The following is a 21,702-nucleotide window of genomic DNA, read 5'->3' as shown; positions in this document are numbered from 1 at the left end:
CTCTCAAAGTAATTATTCAAAATGATTCTATCTTCAAGACCTTCCAGGGTTCGGTGAGATGGCTCAGTGAGTAGTGGTGCTTTCTACCGATATATGCAAGCCTTTGACCCGAGTTCATCTCCTGAACCCATGTACAGGTGAAGAGAGGACCAGCTCCATAGCTTTGTCCTCTGACCTCCATACATGCAGTATGACAAGCCTCCCTTTGCCGGCACAAACAAGCATAGTCATAATCAACAGTTTCAGAAGATATTCCAGTGCAACTCAGTAAATACCAGTGAGCACCTGCTTGGTGTAGCTGGAGTTTTCTCCAGTTCCACCCAGACCCATAGCCACTCAGACCCAAGTAAACACACAGAGACTTACATTAATTAAAACTGTTTGGCCTAATGGCTCAAGCTTCTTGTTAGCTAGATCTTACATCTTAAATTAATCCATTTCTATAAATCTATACCTTGCCACGTGGTTCGTGGCTTACCGGTATCTTTACATCTTGCTTCTCCTGGTGGCTGTGGCTAGTAGCATCTCCTGACTCAGCCTTCCTGTTCCCAGAATTCTCCTCTCTGCTTATCCTGCCTATACTATACTTTTTGTCTGGCTACTGGCCAATCATCATTTTATTTATCAATCAATCAGAGCAACACATTCACAGCATCCCCAGCACTTCCCCTTTTTCTTTCTTTCTTTCTTTTTTTTTTTTTTTTCAAAAAGGAAGGTTTTAACTTTAACATAGTAAATATTTACTTGGGTCTGAATGGCTACAGGCCCGGGTGGGACTGGAGAAAACTCCAGCCACAGCTTGGTGCTTTCTGTGACATTGGACCTCTATTATGCCTATGACTCCTACTGGTCCCTCTTATTAAAGCATTCTTTTCTTCCTGTTATCCACTCTCCTCTCCCTGTCCCTCTTTTTCTTGTCTGTATGTGTATATGTATATTTAAATGTAATTGCCCATGTGTGTATGTGTGGCCCAAGATTGACATGGCATCTCTCTCTCTCCACCTTACGTTTTGAGGCAGGGTGTTGCACTGAACCTGAAGCACACCCTTTTGGTTAGGCTTGCTGCCCAGTGGACCCCATTTCTGTCCCCAGCACTGGGGTTACAGACAATGCTGTGTCTTTTGTGTGATTTCTGGAGATCTGAATCCAGGTCCTCATGCACAGTAATCACTCTACCCACTGACCCATCTCCCACTTTCTAGAAGACCGAGCCTACTTCATTGCTCAGTGTCACATTCAGGAAATTAGTCTAGGTTGGTTTGTTTGTTTTCACTTGTGCCTCAAAAATTCATTGCTAATTCTCCAATATTATTTCTACTTTTTGCTTTGGCTATATATTCTCATTAGCTATTCTCTCATATTCAACTGTAAGACCTTTGGCATAGGAACTGTTTTATTATCACAATACCTAGTCTGTTTACTAACTTCTTAAATAATTGTTTATGTACATTATATATTGATAATCATTGCTTTCAGGTTCTTGAATAAGAGGCCATTTACATTTACTGGTTATGTTTTATTTTGCCAAGTTAAAAGCTGCATATCATAACTTAGTTTTTAAAGCAACTGTATCTGTATTTTAGCTATAGTTAACAGAAGGTTGGTAAGAGAATTATAGTTTTATTAACCTCAACATGTATAGTATAGATTTCCTGGCAGGTGATTTTTTTAAAATGTTAGTATAGTTTTAAATAATTGGACTTTTTCTTTTTTAGTGCATTTGCACAGTATAACTTGGACCAGTTTACACCAGTAAAAATTGAAGGCTATGAAGATCAGGTATGTTTCATAAAACACAAAATCTCACTGCTTTTTGTTTTATTCATAAAATTTTATCTGGGAAGAATTATGAGATGGTATAATATTAATCATTTTAATCATAGGCATTTACTGGCAAAATAATTGAAGTGGTCATTTATCAGAAAGTCACTTTCAGTACTAACCAGATGTAGTAGCTTACACCTTTTGTTCCAGCCTACATGAGGCTGAATCAGCAGGGCTGCCTTTAATTCAAGGACAGCTTGAGTTACATAGTGAGTACCAAGATAGCCTGAGCTACAATGAATAACCTTGCTTTCAAAAACATAAGATGGGGGCAGGAGAGATGACTCAGAGGTTGAGAGCACTGCCCACTCTTCCACGCGTCCTGAGTTCAATTCCCAGCAACCACATGGCGGTTCACAACCATCTTCTACTGGGATCTGATATCCTCTTCTGGCATAAAGGTGTACATGCAAATAAGAGCACTCATACATAAAATAAATAAATCTTTTTTTAAACAAAAACATAAAATAATAAGGTTCCTAGAAAATAATTGCTTTAAATCTACAAGTCTTTCTGTAATCTTTTCTAAAACAACTCACAAGAGGTTATTCCTTTGTTGTTGTTGTTCTTTAGAACTGTCGTAGTCAGTGACTGGTGATTCTATTAAGTCATAATGACATGGATTGCATTAACTAAGGGGACAGTATAAGAAAAAAGGTTTGAAAGAATGTGCAATGTTTGGTTGCTTATGTTTGGCATGATTATATAATATAAGTTGTGTAGTTCAAGGGAAGAACTGTAAGACTAGACAGATGATTTGTAACCAGAGGGAAAACATACACAGCTCTGCATTTGTGGGAGTAGTGAGGCGAGTCAGCAGTTAGGAGGGCGGGCTGCTCTTGTAGAGACCCAAGTTTGTTCCCGGCAACCACTTCAGGTCGGTCACAACTATCTATAATATAACTTCTGCTTCAGAGGTTCTGAAGCCCTCTTTTGGTCTCCATGAGCACCTACACTCATATGAACAGACACGCAAACATGCATACACATAACATATTTTTAAAGATATATAGTCATACTTGTTTATTTCTGCAGAGATTTTGGTCTTTTGATTTTTTTTTAGTTGGTTACCATTACAAGCAATACTACATTGATTGTCTTTGTATTCCTGGTAACATTGACAGTGGTTTTCTTTAATCCCTAGAAGAAAATGTGCTACATTAGAAAGTACGTCTTTTTCAAATGTTTAATGGTTCCTAAAGTCATTTTAACAAGCTAGCAGCATAATTTCAGTACTTCAAAACAAAAAAGTTTTTAAGAACTGGTGTATACTAATTTCACACATGAGTATAGGTTTAAAACTTTAAAATTAGTAACCAATAAGGAGCCAGTAAGATGGCTTAGTGAGAAAAGCCTGATGACCTGATTTTGACCCCTGGAACCCAACAGTGGAAAGAGTGACCTGACTCTGAAAAGCTGTCATCTAAGCCAGACATGGTGGTGTATGACTTTAATCCCAGTCCTTGGGAGGCAGAGGCTGGCAGATCTCTGAGTTCAAGGCCAGCCTGGTCTACAAAGCAAGTTTCAAGACCTGTCTCTAGAAGGACAAAAAAAGAAAAAAGACTTCTGATACTAATTGCTATTGTGTCAATTAAAGTTTAAAAAGTTATCCAGGCGGTGGTGGCACACGCCTTTAATCCCAGCACTCGAGAGGTGGAGGCAGGAGTTAGAGACCATCCTGATCTAGAGTGAGTTCTAGGACAGCCAGGGCTACACAGAGAAACCCTGTCTCAAAAACCAAATAAGTAAATAAATGGATAAAATTTTGAAAATAAAAAGATACAGTTTAAAAAGTATCTATTGTAAATAAGAACAATGTTAAGGATTTACAATATTTCATTATTTTAATGGTGCTTTACCCTTCTCCAGAAAAGAAAATAAAGAGATGACATGCAGGTCATAGATTGGTGGATTAAGTTATATTAACACCATTGGATATTATGCAACCATTAAAGAGGATAGTGAAAGATAGCTAATAGACTTTAAGGGATTTCCATAGATGTTTATGTTGAGAAAAATCCAGGTATGTGTGGCTTTACGAGAGAATAAGACCACCAGAGCCATGCTATGGCCAAAAGGCAAAACTTGATTCAGGCTACGAACTGCCAGGCTGTTCCCAAGAGAAGGAAGTGTAACCCTGCTGAAAGGAGTTTGGGCTTTCATAGGGTCTTTTAATTGGCCAGGAATGTGGCAGGAGAGCATTAAGGGGAAGGAATTGTCATAGGCAAAAGGAACTGTATGGAGTTTGGTGGGTAGGTTTTCCTCTTGCCATTACGATAACAGGAGGGAGGTTGTGGTCAAGTTCTGTTGAGACAAGGTGTCAGCAGACTTCTGAGGAAGTATAAAATCCTCAGTTTCCTTTTTCCTAATGAGGCTGGGTCATCCATCTTGGTGTCTTAGGTGATTTTCATCTTGGGCCAAAGGTCTGGGCCAGCCCAACAAGAGGCATAAAAATGTGTGTATGTTTATAAGTATTTTTATCGTTCTTTGAAAACAGTGGCCCACAAGCCATAAGTGTATGCAGATACATAGATAGATAGGTATGCATATTTATCTAATGTGGCATTTTTTTACTACAATAATTTTAGAAAAGCTACATCCTTAGTTGTCAGCATGATTTACACCAGAGGGATGGGAAAGTCCTGTCATGGGTCAGTATTCACAGACTAGGACAGCTACAGAAGAAAAGGTTTTTGTGTTTCTTTGTAAGACACAAAATTCATGTTTCTTAAATTACATAAATGTATAAATTATGTTTTTAAACTTTTGGAAGTTAGTAGTAGTGATTAGTTTATAAGAAACCAAAACACATGCTGGATTACAGAAAAGACTGTGGGCACCAAACAAAGGACTGAAGAGCCGATGGATTAAAACCATCAGATTGACAGGATCTTGGTTTTTAAGGACTCAGGCCTGCTATCAGAAATAGTAAGCTAGTGTGGGTAGGAGGACAGATGGATGGTAGATAGTCAGTTCCCCACTTCGTATCCAAAACTGTATTAAAAGATACTCTAATGCACACTAATTGAGAATACCCCCTGTATCTTTGGGCACTATATTTGCACAATATACTTAAAGCAGTTGCTTACAGTATAATTTTCCAGTTTCAGAAAGTGGATTAAGCAAGTGTTTCTTACTATGCATTCATGTTAATATTTTTTCCTAAATTCATTTGAAAATTAAAGGTGTTGATAACAGAACATGGAGACTTGGGAAATGGAAAGTTTTTGGATCCAAAAAACAGAATCTGTTTCAAATTTGATCATTTAAGAAAGGAAGCAACTGATCCAAGACCATACGAAGCAGAAAATGCAATTGAATCATGGAGAACTTCAGTAGAAAATGCACTTCGAGCTTATGTAAAAGAACATTATCCGAATGGGGTCTGCACTGTGAGTCATCAGTGGGCAGTTCTTCCTTTTGTTTCTTACACCTATGTGACAGTTTGTATAAATCCCCAAAATTTACAGTAATGTGTAGAACTAACAGCTATAGCTTCTAACTTTTTCTTCAAAGAATGTCTATCTTTCTAAAACTACATTATGATATCCTCAAATGGTAGTAGACTGACTGTGCATTAAACTCAATTCAGATAGACACTGGATTAAAGAAAATGATGGCACTATCTTTAGTCTTCTGTCTATGTCTCATCTCAGTCCAGCTAAAATTAACTGTAATTCAATTACAGAAAACTTAGAACAAATAAAATAATTTAGAAATGGAATCACTTCAAGTATTTTTTAGTTTCCTGTTGTTTTAATGTTATTTGTTCATTGATTTAACGTATTTTATTTTCAGAATGAAATACAATAGAAAATCTGAATGTGTTTTGTTTTTGAACTTTCCTAGGATTATTTATATTCAGATAGGCTCTTTAGCACCTGAGTTTGGTCTTCTCCATAGCCATAGTGATCTTTAGAAATGCAGATAAGATCCTGAAAAATCCCTCACTTAGAATCCTTCAGAAATTTAATCAAGATAGAATCTGGGCATCTGAGCAAGCTTGTGAAGCCACATGGCCTTGATTCTGTTTACCTACCCAACCTATAATGACTGTACATCACAGTTTATGCCTACTTTCTATAGTACCTTCTAGACGCTTTAAAATTAGACATTCTGTGGCTCTATGTAAACTCATTATTGATCTTGTTTTCTTTGCCAATAGGTGTATGGCAAAAAAATAGATGGGCAGCAAACCATTATTGCATGCATAGAAAGCCATCAGTTCCAAGCAAAAAACTTTTGGTAAGTTAAAGTTTTGTGTTCTTAATTTTAACATTATTTATATTCCATGTAACATAGACTGTACCTTGTATGTGACTAAGAGCAATATAAACTTGGTATATAAAGTTACTGCCCTTTGAGAATTTGAAAGATACTTCCTTCATAATGATGATCTCGGTCATTGGAATGCAGTAAATATGATGACATTCATCAAAGAATATAGGAGAGCAGAACAATTTGGGAAAGGAACAGGGGCAACCTAAGCGAACATGTGTTCTTGTAAGCAGACCAGGTGGTAGGTCCATCTGCTCATGCTGAGAACAGGTGTTCCTGTATGAGGCTTACTCAGGAGAGAGGACAGAAATGTTAAAAAACTAAGAACCATGAGTCTTCTTTAAACTTGGGAACTTTAGGTTAGACTGTGTGTGTGTGTGTATACATGGTTTTGTTGGATAGTATGAAAAGGTAGAATTACAAGCATACTTTATAACCACGTACACAATAGTTTTTTATACAAAAATCGGCGTTTCCCATATTTATTTGCTCCATTAATCAGGTGTTTGGAAAATTGTTGAGTTTTTATTCTGGGATTGTGTATTATAAATTTCTAAGGTTCGCTAGATTTTTACTGGTTCAAATTGAATGAAATTGTAGTTTTGGACCCCTTTTTGTTAATACGTTATGAATATCAGAGTAAGTATGAAAATGTTTACCTTTCAAGTATATTGAATTTTGTTTCATTAGCCAAGTTGTTTGGGGATCCTCTTGAGGGTAAAGTTAAAAATGTCAATAACCCAGTTAGACCAGTTTGGGCCCTAACCCAAGGCTTCTCCATTATTTAGTCATGTCAGAAATGAATGCCGGGTTACATAAAGGTTAGCTAGAATATTTGGAGGAATGCAAATTCATCATCCATATCTAAACATATGCCTGACTGACAGACTACAGCTTCCTAAAGATTGTGGCATACAGAGGTTCTCCGTCTTAGCTCCATAATCCTAAATTAGTAAATCTTTAGAAAGTTATTGTTTATATATTTTTGTTCCAGGAAATAAAAATAAAATCAACTGTTGAGGTTGAACTATTAAGTAAAAGTTGTTACTAAGCTTTATAAATCTTCTGGGGAACTTATTACTGACTTTCAAAAGTAACCTTGAGCTGCTTTACTATATAGTAAATGAATTAAATGTCTTGAGTTTTCTATTCCCATTATATCATTTTACATACTGACTCCTTTTTTTAATCACCACTGTGACTACTGTATCTTTGAAGCTAAAAATGAGTTTCACATTGTAGAAAAAATAAATTTTAGGCTGGCCTTGGTAGTGTACATCTGTAATCCCAGCACTCAGGACGCTAAGGCATGAGGACTGGAGAATTGCAGCCTACCTAGGTTCATGGTGAGACCCTGTTTTAAAGCAAAAACAAAAACAAAACCTAAGAAGAGCAAGGTAGTCTTAAGAGCTTCTTAGACTTCACTTCAAATCATCACATTTGTTTTCTCATGTCTGGCAGTGTTAGGATCTTAATAAATACTAGTTGAAGGAACACATATTTGCAATTATAAAATGAATAAAAGAGATATAGACTATTAATGAAAACTAAGACATGTTGGCCATTTACTCTGTTGAGGGGAAGGTATATAAGAACCGTTTGGAATTATTCTCCAGTTGTGGTACCATTATGTGAGTTGGATTTTTTTTTTCTTGGCGTAGTCAGTGGCAGTATATGTATATTCTCAGAGTAATGCATGTATTTAGGACTCAGGTTTTTCTAACTTATTTTGGAAATGTGAAACAAAAATGATAAGATTTAGATTATGTTTCAGCCAGGCTTCTGTGAATATGCTTAGATAAGCCACTCAAAGACCTGTTACTCATTACGTTAGCTTTTAGTTTTCAGATAATGTGTGTTGACTGTAAGTATGAGGATTTTGTCATTATATAGACTTTTCTCATGGGCTAAGAAACCTGGAAGTAATTTTATAGTGAACAGTAGTCTAACGATCCATTAAGAGAAACTTTTTTTAAAAACTCAGTAAAGCATAGTAGAATGTAGTTAATGTACAAAGAAAAAATGACTGAAAAGGATTTCTGTGCAAAGAATGTCATAAAAGAAGTATGAAAACAATAAACCAACTGTATATTTTTTCCTATTGTGAATATGCTCATTTGTATGCCAGCACCAAAACCCTTTTTGAAAGTGGTGCCTTTTGTGTGAAATCTTAAATTTCATGTTGGCAACTGAAAAGGCAACTGAATCTACCAGTGTATCTCTAGGTAGCAAAACTTAACTGATTATTTGTTGTTACTTTAACTGATTATTTGTTGTTACTTTGTGTCATTTGGTAAATGTCAAACAGCTCCATTTGTGTTTGGGGATAAGCCATAATACTTCAAAAGTTGAGTTATTTCTTAAATCACTTGAGGGACTGGGGAGATAGCTCAGTTGGTAACTGATGAGGACCTGAACTTGATCTGCATGATGGAGCTGGAGAGGAGGAAACTGGTGGACCCCTGGGGTTCTCTGATAATCCAACCTAGCAAACTTGGTGAGCTCTGGAAAAAAAAAACAAAAACAAGGTGGATGCCTCCTTAGATACAACACCCAAAATGTCCCTACATGTGCCTGAATACATGTGTACCCTCCCTACTCAAACATACAAAAAGAAGTAGTTTTAAACTTTAAGAGTGTTTTAGGGTTAGCAAGATGGTGACTCAGCAGGTAAAGACATCTATCTGCTTGCCAAGCTTGATGCTCTAAATTTGCTTCCTGGAACCCACATAATCGAGGAGCAGCAAGTTGTCCTCTGACCTCCACATGCTACATACACATATGCACAAAATACACAAATACATACATGTTAAAACAATTCTTATGTTAGCTTTAAATTGTATTTTAAGCTTTAGTTCTAGAATTCTGAATTATATTCATTATGAATGTCTTTTCTTGGTTAAAGATTTAATGTGTCTTAAAACTAAACATTGAATCTCTTGAGTATTTCAGTGGTTATAAAGTCTGGGCCCAATGTCTTTCTCCTATCCTCTTTCACATTGTAACATTCAATTTAAACCTGAAACAATATTGATTCAAATTATTTTCCCTGCCCTTATTTACAGCTGCTGTTTTTATTTTTAAGGAATGGTCGTTGGAGGTCAGAGTGGAAGTTTACAGTCACTCCTTCCACCACACAGGTGGTTGGCATCTTGAAAATTCAGGTATGAAATAAAGAGATAATTTAAGGATCTCTAGAAGGTTCTGAACCAAGACATAGCTAAGCAGCTTATACTTTCATAGTGCACCATAACCTTTCTGGATTTTTTTAGGGCAGTGGGAAAAACAAGTAGTGTTCTTTTTAAGTCTTTTAAGTAACCTGTCACTTAATTCCCTAGTCATTAAAAGTCCTTGAGGATAGCTGACAGTTTCTGAGACAGAGCTAAAATTAGATACTGCCCTTTGGTCTCCTCTTCATACAGTTTGTTCAACTAAGCATTTGAGTTGAGTGTGTTTTATGATCTGAAACAAATGGAGTTGGGTGAAGCATAAGAATATATACATATATTACTGTATTACATATGACTTTTAAATAACTCCTTGTTTGAAATGTACTAGAACTGAACTCTGGTTATTAATGTTAATTCCAATATTTATGTAGAAAATTTAATATAAGTAACTGCTTGTTTGAATATTACTATATAAGTTAAAGGAATGTACTGGCTAATCTTTGTTTGGGTTCCTGCATCACAGTATCACCCATTGTGAAAATTAACTGTAATCTTAAAGCTGTAAAGGAACAAAAATGAACCAGTGCTGAAGCTCTGTCATCTGGCTTTGGTGTACTTTCTAGTCTTATGTTCTGTTGCCCTTATATGTTTTTGTGCCTGTTCCTTTAGGGACTCAAGAATAAAAGGTGAAGTTTTAAATCCGATATCATGAGTTTGAATTCTAACCAGTTATTGTTTGTGTGATTTCAGAAGTTATTTGATCTGCTTATTTCCCTATTGAAAACAGTTTAAAGAGTTTTTAGATTATTTGAGAATTAGTTCATGGGTAAAATGCTTAGTCAGAGACAAAGGACTCTGAATGGTGGTCATCATGTTAATGTTTTCCCTTTCAGTTTGGCCTCAGTAGCTCTTACCCAGACAATTAGATCACTTTCAAAAATGATGCTCCTGTTGGACCAGCTTGTCCCAGTTCTGCCTTCAGTGCTTAGCATGTATTGCAACTTTATTTTGTTAAACTCATTTACTCCCTGTCTGCTTACTTTTCTATTGCTGTGAAAAGACATCATGACCAAGGCAATTTACAGATGAAAGGGTATTTGGGCTTACAGTTTCAGAGTGAATCCATGGTGGAGCATGGCAGCAGGCAGGCAGCTGTGGTGCTTAGAGCAGTAGCTGATCACTTACATCCTGATTCATCAGTACCAGGTGCTAACTGGAAATAGTGAGGGCTTTTAAACTTCAAAGGGGGCCGGGCAGTGGTGGTGCACACCTTTAATCTGGAGGGGGAGGCAGAGGCGGGCAGATCTTTGTGAGTTCTAGGCCAGCCTGCAGATTGAGATCCAGGAAAGGCACAAAGCTACACAGAGAAAACAACAACAACAAAAACCTCAAAGGGTGCCCCCAGAGACACAGTTCCTTCAACAAGGCCACACCTCCTGATCCTTCCCAAAAAGTTTCACTAACTCGGGTGCAAGCAATCAGATATATGGGCCTATTGAGACCGTTCTCATCCAAACCACCGTTATGTTTCCTAATCTATTTTTCATGTTGCCTTCACCACAGATAATTTAAAATTTTAAATCTATATTTGTCACTTTCAAGTTTAACACTATTTTGTGATCCACAATAGAAATATTTGCATGATACACAAGACCCAGAGCTGACTAGTGTGTTAACTATGTATTTCCTCAATTAGTCCATTGTTCCTGCTTTCTGTATAGTCCTGCTACAGAATACCACATTCCTGTGATTTGTCCCAGAGCTCTTTTTATTCCTTCTGAGAGAATCTGCCAATGTGCTTGTGTTGCAGTATGAAGTCAGGAGCTGTGTCTTAAAAGCCATATATCTACAGTGTTATATAGCATGTAGTAATGAGTCAGTTAATATTTATTGAGTAAATTCATGTCTAAATTTAGGGGAAGTAATTGTTAGAAATACACAAAGAATCAATGTTTGGATGAGAATATTAGTTTTTTGTTTTGTTTTAATTTTTTGAGATAGGGTTTCTCTGTGCAGCCCTGGCCATCCTGGAACTCTCTCTGTAGATGAGGCTAGTCTTGAACTCACAGAGATCCTTTGCCTCTGCCTCTCAAGTGCTGGAATTAAAAGCATGTGCCACTATGCCCGGCCAGAAGAGAATATTGTTAGATTAGTTTTAGACATTACAAGTTTGGGCACCAGTAGAGTGGCTATGAGGTAAAATATCTAATAGTGACAATTGCTGTATGTGTGAATAATAGCAGGAATATTTAGTCTCTTCTAGACTTATGGCTGGTGGAGTTCGAAGGTCTAGAGCCCACCAAGAAAGTCTGAACTTGAGCTGAAACTGGTAGGCATGTCTGTTGATGGAAGTGGTGGTGCCCTGGAAACCATATTTCTGTAATGTGCTTGCTTTATTTTCTTTCTCTAACAGGTTCATTATTATGAAGATGGTAATGTTCAGCTAGTGAGTCATAAAGATATACAAGATTCCCTCACAGTGTCTGTAAGTAATCAGTTCCAAAATGAACATAAAACAACCTAATATTTCTGTAAAACAGCAACTTTACAGTTGACTTTTGGTGATATTTCTCCGTCAGTTTAGAGTTTTCAAGTAGATTAAAGTTGGTGAGAAATTGCAACTCTATATATTGTGGGCAGCTCTGTGGGGTAATTCTCATACTGTTGAATTCATGGTTTTGTAAAGTTAAAGTAATTGTGGTTGTGCAGCGGATGCTACCATCTACTTTCTGACATGATGGAATTGTCTATTATGGACATTTCATACAACCAGTATTTTAATAATGTTCTTTGTTATTGACTTTTTTCAGTTTGATAATTTTGGTCTTTGTCTTCTGTTATGGTTTAAATCACTTCTGTTGCCAAATAATAGTCTGCTGTATGGGTATGTACCTTCATTCACCCACCAGTTAGTCTAGGCATTGCTGTTTTCTAGCTTCTTTTGGACATCCATGTACTATTTTTTGTGTAGACCTTTTTAAATTTTTTGTTGTACATAGGAATGGAATTGTTGATTCATGTGATATGTTTAGTATTTTGAACTACTGCCAAATTGTTTCCCAGAGTTACAACCATTTTAGTTTCACTAGCAGTAGATTGAGGTCTCCATATTTTCTACTTCCTTGCTAAAAGTTGGCTTTTTGATTACAGCTCTTTGTCTTAAGTTTATCTGCTCCTGTGAGCAAGCACCATGACTGAAAGCAACCTGAGGAGGAAAGAGTTTATTTCATTTATATTTCACAGTCCATCTGTCCTAGTCACTTTGCTGTGGCTGTGATAAAGCACCATGACTGAGCCAGTGTAGGGATGGACAGAGTTTATTTGGGGCTTATGGTTATAGAGGGTAGGACTCCATCGCCTTCCTGCCAGGAGGCAGCAGACAGACAGGAATGGCACTGGAACAAAAGCTGGCTGAGAGCACACTTTCTGAAGCATGAACAGGAAGCAGAAAGCACACTGGCAGTGGCACTTGTCCTTTGAAATCTCAGTGCCCGCTCCCACTTCTAGCAAGGACATGTCTCCTAATCTTACCCAAACAGCCATCCACCAGCAACCAGGTACTCAAATATGAGGCCATGGGGACCATCTCATCCATACCACCACACCGTCATCTAGAGAAGCTGCGGCAGGAATTCAAAGCACTAACTGTAACTGAAGCAGAGACATGCTGCTTACTGACTTGTTTCCATGGCTTCTCCAGCTTGCTTTTTTATACAGCCCAGAGCCATGTGCCCACAGAGTACTGTACACAGTGGGCAGGTCTATCTTAGTTACTCCTACATCAGTCTTGATAATCAAGAAAATGTCCCCAGGGACATATCCAGGGGCCAGTCTGACAGAGGCAGTTCTTCAATTGAGGTTCCCTCTCCCCAATTGACGCTAGTTTGTGTCGAGTCTGTTTTACTGTCTCCCTGATAATTAAGTTGGCCCTTGCCATGTTTTTATTGGCCATTTCCTTTTTAGGGTGGAGAGGGTTGGTGTATGTTCAAATCCATTGCCTATTTCTCTATTTATTTACTTAATTAGTTTTATATGAAAGTATGTTTTGCTGATATGTCTCTCTGTGTACAATATGTGAACATCATGCCTGCAGAGGCCAGGAGAGGGCTTTGGATCCACTGGAACTAGAGGTACAAATGGTTGTTGAGCCACCATATGTGTGCTGGGACTAGAACCCAGGTCCTCTGGATAGCCAAGCTGAGCCATCTCTCCAGCTCCTTGTAACGAGTTTTTCTCTGTCCCGCCAGCCAGCTCCCAAGTAACGACATGGCAAGTTATTATTAATTATGAAAGCTCGGCCTTAGCTTAGGCTTGTCCCACTAGCTCTTATAACTTAAATTAACCCATTTATATTAATCTCTGTTTTACCTATGTGGCTTTTTACTTTTCTTTCATTCGGTATGTCTTATTCCCTCCATGTCCTGTTGGCGTCTCCCTGAACCTTGATTACCACCTCCTCCTTCCTCTCTCTGCCCAGAAGTTCCACCTACACCTCCTGTGTAACTTGGCCATTCAGCTTTTTATTACGCCAATCACAGCAATACACCTTCACACAGTGTACAAATGTCCCACAACATTGCCCTCTTTCTGTCTAAATAAAAAGGAAAGGTTTTAACTCTCATACAGTAAAATTATATACAATAAGGACAATTATCAAGTAAGAAATATATTACAATGTTCAGTCTATTTAGCAAATTTAGAGAAAATATTCCATTATTCCATTATCTATCCTATCTCAGAGAGTCCAATGTTTTGTATCTAATTTATTTTTATCCTAACTTGTAATGCCAGTGCAAAACTATCTTTTTTAGACCTCAAAACAGTTTCTTAGATAAACGACTTAAGGTTTTATGTCTCTGAACCCTATATATTTTGTATCTCTTATGTAAGTTTCTTTTCTGAATTTGGTAACAAGGAAAACTGTACCTTTAACTATCTCCTCCTCAACTCCACCAGAGACCTGAAGAGGATATACTATTACCTGAGTAAACAGCAAGTGCAGAGCAAATATCTTCTAAAACTATAGAAATGGCAGAAGCAGCTGGCTTCCTGGACAATCACCCAGGATTCCTCTGCAATGTTGGGCCATCCAACGGGCCTTGAATATCTGACAGACTTTTGTGAGAAGCAGGAATTTTGAAGGACTGTCCTACCTTGTCTTGGCAAAGTTCAGCAGTCACCATCTTTTGTGTACTGCTTGTCCAGTTTGGACAACATATTGTCAGCAGTCAAGGCAAGGGTAATTTCTTGCTCAGTGGCTAACTTTACCATATTAATAGCAAACTCCATACAGAGGTTCTTCGATGCCTATCCTTTTTTGAAGTAGATTGGTACTGCCAGGAGCAAATGCCTCTCACTATCATGAAAAACCTTATAAAGACATCTTAAATGCCATATTCTGAAGGTTTCTGAAGTATTTGAAGAACATCTATTTATCTAAAATATATCTCTGTATGACCTTGAAAACATACCTAATATAACTACAAGTTTGATTATTAAAGATGACTAAACTACTAACCTTAATTATCCTAAATAGCTTTTAAGGACTATGACTTTACATTTTTAAATGAGCAGCATAGGTACAGTACCTTAACAAGAGTAGAAATATATAAACAGTATAACAAAAAATAACCTTAAATTTGTGTCAGTATACAAAATCCATACCAATGTAAAATATTTGAAGCTGGTAGTTGTTCAAAAGTGGACTCAACAATCCTCCTTTTTATTCCATCATTTCTGAACTATATCCCCCTTCTTCCCTTCAGAAAGAGAGCCCTGAATCTTATCTCCTTTGTTTAGTTCTTTTTCTGACCATGACCAGTAGCAACCTGTAACCAATCCCCCTAAACAATGACAAACATCCATAGCCCACTGAATGACCAAAAACCACCCACCCCACCTCTTGGGAATGTGGGTGTCATGTTCTCTAGGATGCTTTCTGTTGCCTGGGGGCAAAAACATCTTTAGGGGACCCTAAGATAATTGGGATAATGATCATATCCTGGGAGAGCTAACTATCATTTGTCATCCAGTCTCTGTGTGATGGGAAGCCCTGGTAAGAGTAGTCTGTAAGGCTGGACCATCTCAGCATCTTTGAAGATGTTCTGGATGCAAAACTCTGAGGAATCTACAATAGGCATTCTGAGAGGCTAGATCACCTGGGATACTTGTCTTTATTGGTGTTTGGTCCTTTTTTTCTTTCAGAAAGCATACAGACTTTTAAAGGTAGCATACATACCTGCATTAACACAAGAATGGAATGTGCATTGTGCACAAGTCAATTAAAGATGTTTTTTTTTTTTTTTGTTCTATGTTTGAGCAGGTAAAAGGCATCTGTCAACTTTATACGACTATTTGGACTGTATAACCAAACTTCTGTCCATGCCATATGAAAGGATTATGTGTAATAAATAAGTCATGAGGACTCTAGCCAGCAAGATTTATCATGTCTCATAAGTCTCAGAGCTGTTCCCATGTTGAGGGGTCAACTTATCCAGCATATGTCTTGTAATCTTTCTTTGCATTTTTCCCTCATGTCTGCATCCAAAGTCCTTGGGAGGTCTCCCCTGGTCAAATTTGATCTTTATTAATTTTGAAGAGAACCATAACTTTTTGTTTCTTGTGGAAACAAAGGCATAACCTTTCCCCCAACACAGCACATTGTCTGACTTCCATTCTGAAGCCAAGACATCCCTAAAGTATATAGGCTGGTTTAATTCAGAAGTCCCTTCCACAATCCAGTGTCTCTCAGCAGCTGTAGTTCTCTGTTCATTCAAAAGATTCAAAGTCAACAAAACACCATATAAGGTCCAAATTCCCTGTGTCGTAATACCCACCCTACGTGGCTTAATTTTTCCTTTTCTTTTTTTTAACTTCTCTCTTGAAGGGCTTGATTAGTTTTGAGCCCCCCCCCCTTTTTTTTATGTCTTTCTCTGTCTCACCAGCCAGCTCCCAAATAATGACATGGAGATTTATTATTAATTATGAAAGCTTGGCCTTAGCTTAGGCTTGTTCCATGAGCTCTTATAACTTGAATTAATGCATTTATATTAATCTATGGTTTCCCGTATGGCTTTTTACCTTTCATTCTGTATATCTGATTCCCTCCTCCTCCCTGCGCCTCGATTGTTTCCTCTTACTTCCTCTTTCTCTGCTGGAAGTCCTGCCTGTACCTCCTGACTAGCTTATTGGCCATTCAGCTTTTTCTTAGACCAATCACGGCAATACATTTTTGCACAGTGTACAAATATACCACAACAGCCCCTTTTGTCATTTTCTTTTTTAAGATTTATTTATTTACTATGTATACATATGCTAGAAGAGGGCACCAGATCTCATTACAGATGGTTGTGAGCCACCATGTGGGTGCTGGGAATTGAACTCAGGACCTCTAGAAGAGCAGCCAGTGCTCTTAACCTCTGAGCCATCTTTCCAGCCCCATTGCTGATTTCTTGATGGTTTATTTCTGCATTTGCTATTGAGTTGTAAATTTTATGTAAATTCTAGATGCATGTCTGGGATCAGGTAATTTGTAAATGCTTTCACCATTCTGTGTTTTGTCTTCTCAACTTTCTTATAGAGTCATTTACAGAACAAAACTATTTTTATTGTATTTTTTTCTTCTATCATTATTTCTCCTCAAAGTTCTTTCACTGTTCATTTAATTGTCTTTGCATCTATTTTCTTGTTTTTTGCATCTAATTTTTTTTTAATTTTAAAGATACTAACAGTGACATTTCTCTTTAGACATTTGTGTTTATATACTAAAGTACCAGTGTATTGTAAATACTAATTTTATAGAAGAATTAGCTTTTTTTGGTTTTGGTTTTTTCGAGACATGGTTTCTCTGTGTAACAGTTCTGGCTGTCCTGGAACTCACTTTGTAGACCATGCTGGCTTTGAACTCACAAAGAATATACCTGCCTCTGCATCCCAATGGCTGGGATTAAAGACATGCACCACCATCGCCCGGCCCAGAAGCATTAGCTTTAAGAAACATTTGTAATTATATTAGGCCAGATGCTACCAGAGAAGAAAAATAACACCTTTCTGATATTGGTTCTTGTGGATTCCAAGCTGTCCTCTAATTCCAGATGCCCCTGTCTCAGCCTCCCTTGTGCTGGGATTGCTGGTGAGGTTACCAGACCTACCTCCTTATTATTATTATTTTTTTTTTTTTTACTATTTTTCATTATTGTTTAGGTAATTTCTACTTTCAGTGCTGATACTTTTCCAAACTTTGCCAGTCACAGCAACTTATCTATACTCCAGGAAGACATTATTTCCCTGAAGTTAGTTGCCATTTGCAATTATTATTTATAATATTGATTATATAACAAGGATGCATGGTACATCATTGGAGAGTTTGATATTATGGAAAAATTAATTTAAGATTTATGGAAAAACTCATAGGCAAGTATTACATGAATTAGTCATAGTAATCAGACATGATTTCTATTGTAGTTCTAAGTTTTTAGGACTTCACAAGATTTTCATTGTTATAGTTATATATAAGTGCATTTATGCAAATATATACGTCATATTCACATATTACTGTATTATTAGAGAATTTGACAGTAATACTTTATTTTAAAACATAGATATCTATTGATACTTCATTACCACCTGGATTTTGGTCTGGTCAGCTCCCCAGTCTTTTTTATCTCATTTGAAAGAATTCAGATGAGACACAGGGTAGTGTACTCCACAGAGTAAAGTGGAAGGCTCTTTAGGGAAAGAGACTGACATGGATCATACCCTGGAAAGGGAAGAATGGACAGTGGCGTACACAGTTGTGCTATCTTAGACCTTGGTAGACGTCAGGGGGTTTGTAAAGCTTTAGAACAGAGCTTTTCTTCCGCGAGGTTTTCCTGTTGGGTGGGTGACAGCTCCGCCGTTTGGATTAGCACTTACTAGAGGCAATAATGGCATATGCTTGCTTGTTTGTTTGTTTCCTTTTTAACAGAGAGCTTCCAGCTAATTAATAATCGTAAAAGATTTAGGTAGTGAATCTGTTCATGAATTTGGTGGCAGTTTGTGTCTCTGGAGTTAGAGATAAGAATCCTAACTCCCACTGCTCCCCATCCCTTTCTTAAACCAGTAATAGAGTCCTCGGGATTCAGTTGCTGGTTTTATAAGCTGTTGATTATGACCGAGTGGACCATCCCAATTGTCCTTCAAGCCTAATTTACATCACTAATGATAAAACAAGCACAACCATATATCGGCGTGTTAAAATTTGTTTTGAAAATATTTAGAGTAAATGTGCTTCAGATTTAAAATATGCTCTTCTTGATAGGGTTTTTAACGTCATGGTAAATATTGCACAGTAAATATTTAGGCAAATATTGATTAACTAGGAATCTATATCTAACATGTTATAATTGAATTTTTCTTCTGTATATTATTAAAACATCACTTACTAAATTAAATACTGAGACTAGCTAGGCTTGTTCTGTGAACTTTAAGTATATTTTCACCTGGTTCTCCTTGGACATAGAATATAATTAATTTTATAATTTTCTTCTTTTTTAAATGTGCATGTGTATATGTCTTTGTTTCTCTGACTGCCTATATCTGCATGAAGGTATATGTGGGTGTGGATACAAGAAGAGGATGTTGCCTCCTTCAGAGCTGGAATTAAAAGGGTGTTTGTAGGACAGCCAGCTTGTGACTTAGTTCCTGTGTTCAGAACTCTGGTCCTCCTGATTGTGTAACAAGAACTCTTTTTTATTTTTATTTTTGAGACAGGGTCTCACTATGTAGTCTGGCTGTCCTGGAACTCACTGTGTAGACCAGGCTGACCTCGAATTTATAGAGATCCATTCCCCTCCTCCTCTGCCTCCCACGTGCTGGGATTAAAGGCGTGTACCACCCTGCCTGGCTGCAACAAGAGCTTTTAAGCTCTGAGCCATCTCTCCAGCCCCACTATTGTCTTCTGTGCTTGTTATAATCTTCATCTGCACTATTTATTGACTTAAACATGGCTTTAAAAATAATGGGTTGCAAGTTAGAAGCTCATTATTTAATAAAAGGGTGACCTGTAAGTCCCTGGCCCCCATTTTGGGGTAACTGTTGCCTTGTTTGCCAATCTTGACCTTGATATCCTCCCTATGCTAATTCCCTGCCAGGTTCCACCCTCCTGAATGCTTAAGGGAAGTTCCTTGTCTGTGTATGCTGAATAATGGGCGTTAACAGCTTAGATGCAAGATTGTAAAACATCAGTAGCGAACTTCTGCCCTCCGGGGTTCTCTCATTGTGCTGTAAGCCTGTATTTAAGACCTCCCTCCTTCAATAAATGACATTCGGCATTTAAAATTTATATATATAATTGAATGAAAAAAAATAATGGGTTGATGGTAGTATGCTTGCCTAACATTCACAAATTCCTTTGTTCAATCCCATCACTGGAGGAAAAAAGTCAATTAAAAAATACAGTGGTTCAATTTTTACTTACTTTTGCTTTTGTTTCAGAATGAGGTGCAAACAGCAAAAGAATTTATAAAGATTGTAGAAGCTGCAGAAAATGAATACCAGGTATGATTATCAAAAGTCCACTGAGGGCTGGTTCTGAAATTTAGTAGCTGCTTTGAAACAGCTTGTAAGTCCGTGTTGGGATTTTTATTTCACTGTTAAGCAGTGAAACGGGCTGCCTAAGATTATTCTGAAAATGCCCTGTGTTGTACGTAGTTGTTTCTTTGGTTTGCTTTAAATATCTAACTATTGTTTTTTGTAGACTGCCATCAGTGAGAACTATCAGACGATGTCAGACACTACCTTCAAAGCCTTACGTCGACAGTTGCCAGTTACACGTACTAAGATCGACTGGAACAAGATCCTTAGCTACAAGATTGGCAAAGAGATGCAGAATGCATAAATGAAAATTGCATGACCAGATTGTTTTAGTGTCTTTTCGTTAAAAAAAAAAAAACAATTATTGCGAAAGTATTCTGAACTGTCAGGCTGCCCAGTCAGATGGGCTGTTGCCACTTAAATCACTGTAATTGACTAGTTTGGTTAGAGCACAGAGCTTAGCTAATCCGCCATTGTTTTTATTGCTTTTGTTCAGAGAGTTGGCAATGAGTTTAGCGTGAGTCTTTTACTCTGTTCCTCCTTCCTTACAGTGAAGAGGTGATTCCTCTGGGTTATGTTTAAAGGGTTTTGAAATATTTCAAAAGTATTTTATTTACCTGGACCCTGAAATGGTCTTGGGCTTATGAAAGGGGCAGCTTTTGATGTTAGCCCAGTTATTTTTAGTGGGGTCAGTAAAGACACTCTAGTTAAGGTGGTTGATGGACTTAGCCATATATGCTGCTAAAGAAATTGTCTACCTTTTCCTTTCACCCTGCCACTTCTGTAAGATTGAGATTGGAGGGAAAGCCTTTTCTATACAGTTATGTTGAAACCTTCGCGGTAAGGTTATTTAGCTAGCTTAGTGTCTAACTAAACTTTTTTAAAACAAGGCCGAGGTCTGTTGCTGTTTTGAGATTCTGAAATTAAATGAAAATACTTATTTCAGAAATGCATTTAATGCTTTTTTTCTTGTGACAGTTATGCAAATTAGCTTGAATTCCATATGTCCCTGAGTTATTTTTATCACAAAGCCACAAGTGTATTATAAGGCAGATTGTAATATATATATAATCCTGAACTCATGACCATGTTTCAGTTGATTCTCCCTCCTCTTGGATTGAAAACTGAATTTCATTGTGACTTTAAAATGGCAAAATTTGGTATTTATTTGAGTAAAAAGGTCACTTACCAGTGAATGAATCATACACTATTTTAAAATACTTTCTTTGTATATTGTCCTTCTTAACAAGTTGTAAATTAGAAAATTTGGGAATCCACATGGTATGCAACTGCATCTTTTGTTCTCCATCTTCCTATGCATCATAAGCATGTTTATAATACTTTAAAAATATATCTACTGACGCCACAGGAATTCAAGCCTCGGTGAATGTTAGCATTTACTATAAGGAGTTGGTGGATTTTTGGTTTCATTCAGTAGTTTTGCTGCTTATACTCGAGTGGAATCCATTCCTCATATACTCCTACAGACATCTGGGCCTGGAAATGTTTTTTTTTTTTTTTTTTTTTTTTAAACAACAACACTTTTACTATGTATAATAAAATATTTCATTAGCTTGAATTGTATAGATTTTTAAAAATTCAATGAGAGCATGTTTAATTTCTTTTTAAAATCACTGTTGGGCTTTGAAAGCATTGCAAATATATGACATTGTGACAGTTTTGGCTAATTTTCTCTTTAGTTTTTAAATTGGGGCATCAGAATTTCTAAAGAAAATGAACTGGTAACATTAATTCTCTGTTCTGATTTTTAAATGTGCTAAGTTGTGTGACTTGGGCTAGCATGGGTTTATATCCATGGCAGCCAGTTATTTTGTGTTTTTGTTATAGAGTCTAGAA

The 21,702-nt window shown here is 37.1% G+C and overlaps 1 protein-coding gene across 1 annotated transcript in view; it reads left to right on the top strand.

Annotated features, from left to right (window-relative positions):
* Capza2 (capping actin protein of muscle Z-line subunit alpha 2) overlaps positions 1–21,371 on the top strand; it is a 50,192-nt gene extending 28,821 nt beyond the window's left edge. The window contains exons 4-10 of the mRNA XM_076566179.1: positions 1,717–1,780; positions 5,011–5,217; positions 5,991–6,070; positions 9,189–9,267; positions 11,687–11,758; positions 19,747–19,809; positions 20,009–21,371. Of these exons, the coding sequence (XP_076422294.1) occupies positions 1,717–1,780; positions 5,011–5,217; positions 5,991–6,070; positions 9,189–9,267; positions 11,687–11,758; positions 19,747–19,809; positions 20,009–20,149 (706 nt within the window). The 3' untranslated portion in view covers positions 20,150–21,371. The remainder of the gene's footprint in view (positions 1–1,716; positions 1,781–5,010; positions 5,218–5,990; positions 6,071–9,188; positions 9,268–11,686; positions 11,759–19,746; positions 19,810–20,008) is intronic.
* The last annotated feature ends 331 nt before the right edge of the window (positions 21,372–21,702 follow it).

The sequence above is a fragment of the Peromyscus maniculatus genome, chromosome 3 (assembly GCF_049852395.1).
Source record: "Peromyscus maniculatus bairdii isolate BWxNUB_F1_BW_parent chromosome 3, HU_Pman_BW_mat_3.1, whole genome shotgun sequence".
Taxonomy (NCBI): Eukaryota; Metazoa; Chordata; class Mammalia; order Rodentia; family Cricetidae; genus Peromyscus; species Peromyscus maniculatus.
The sequence above is the reverse complement of the archived record's forward strand: the minus strand, read 5'-3'. Positions and strand labels throughout refer to the sequence as shown.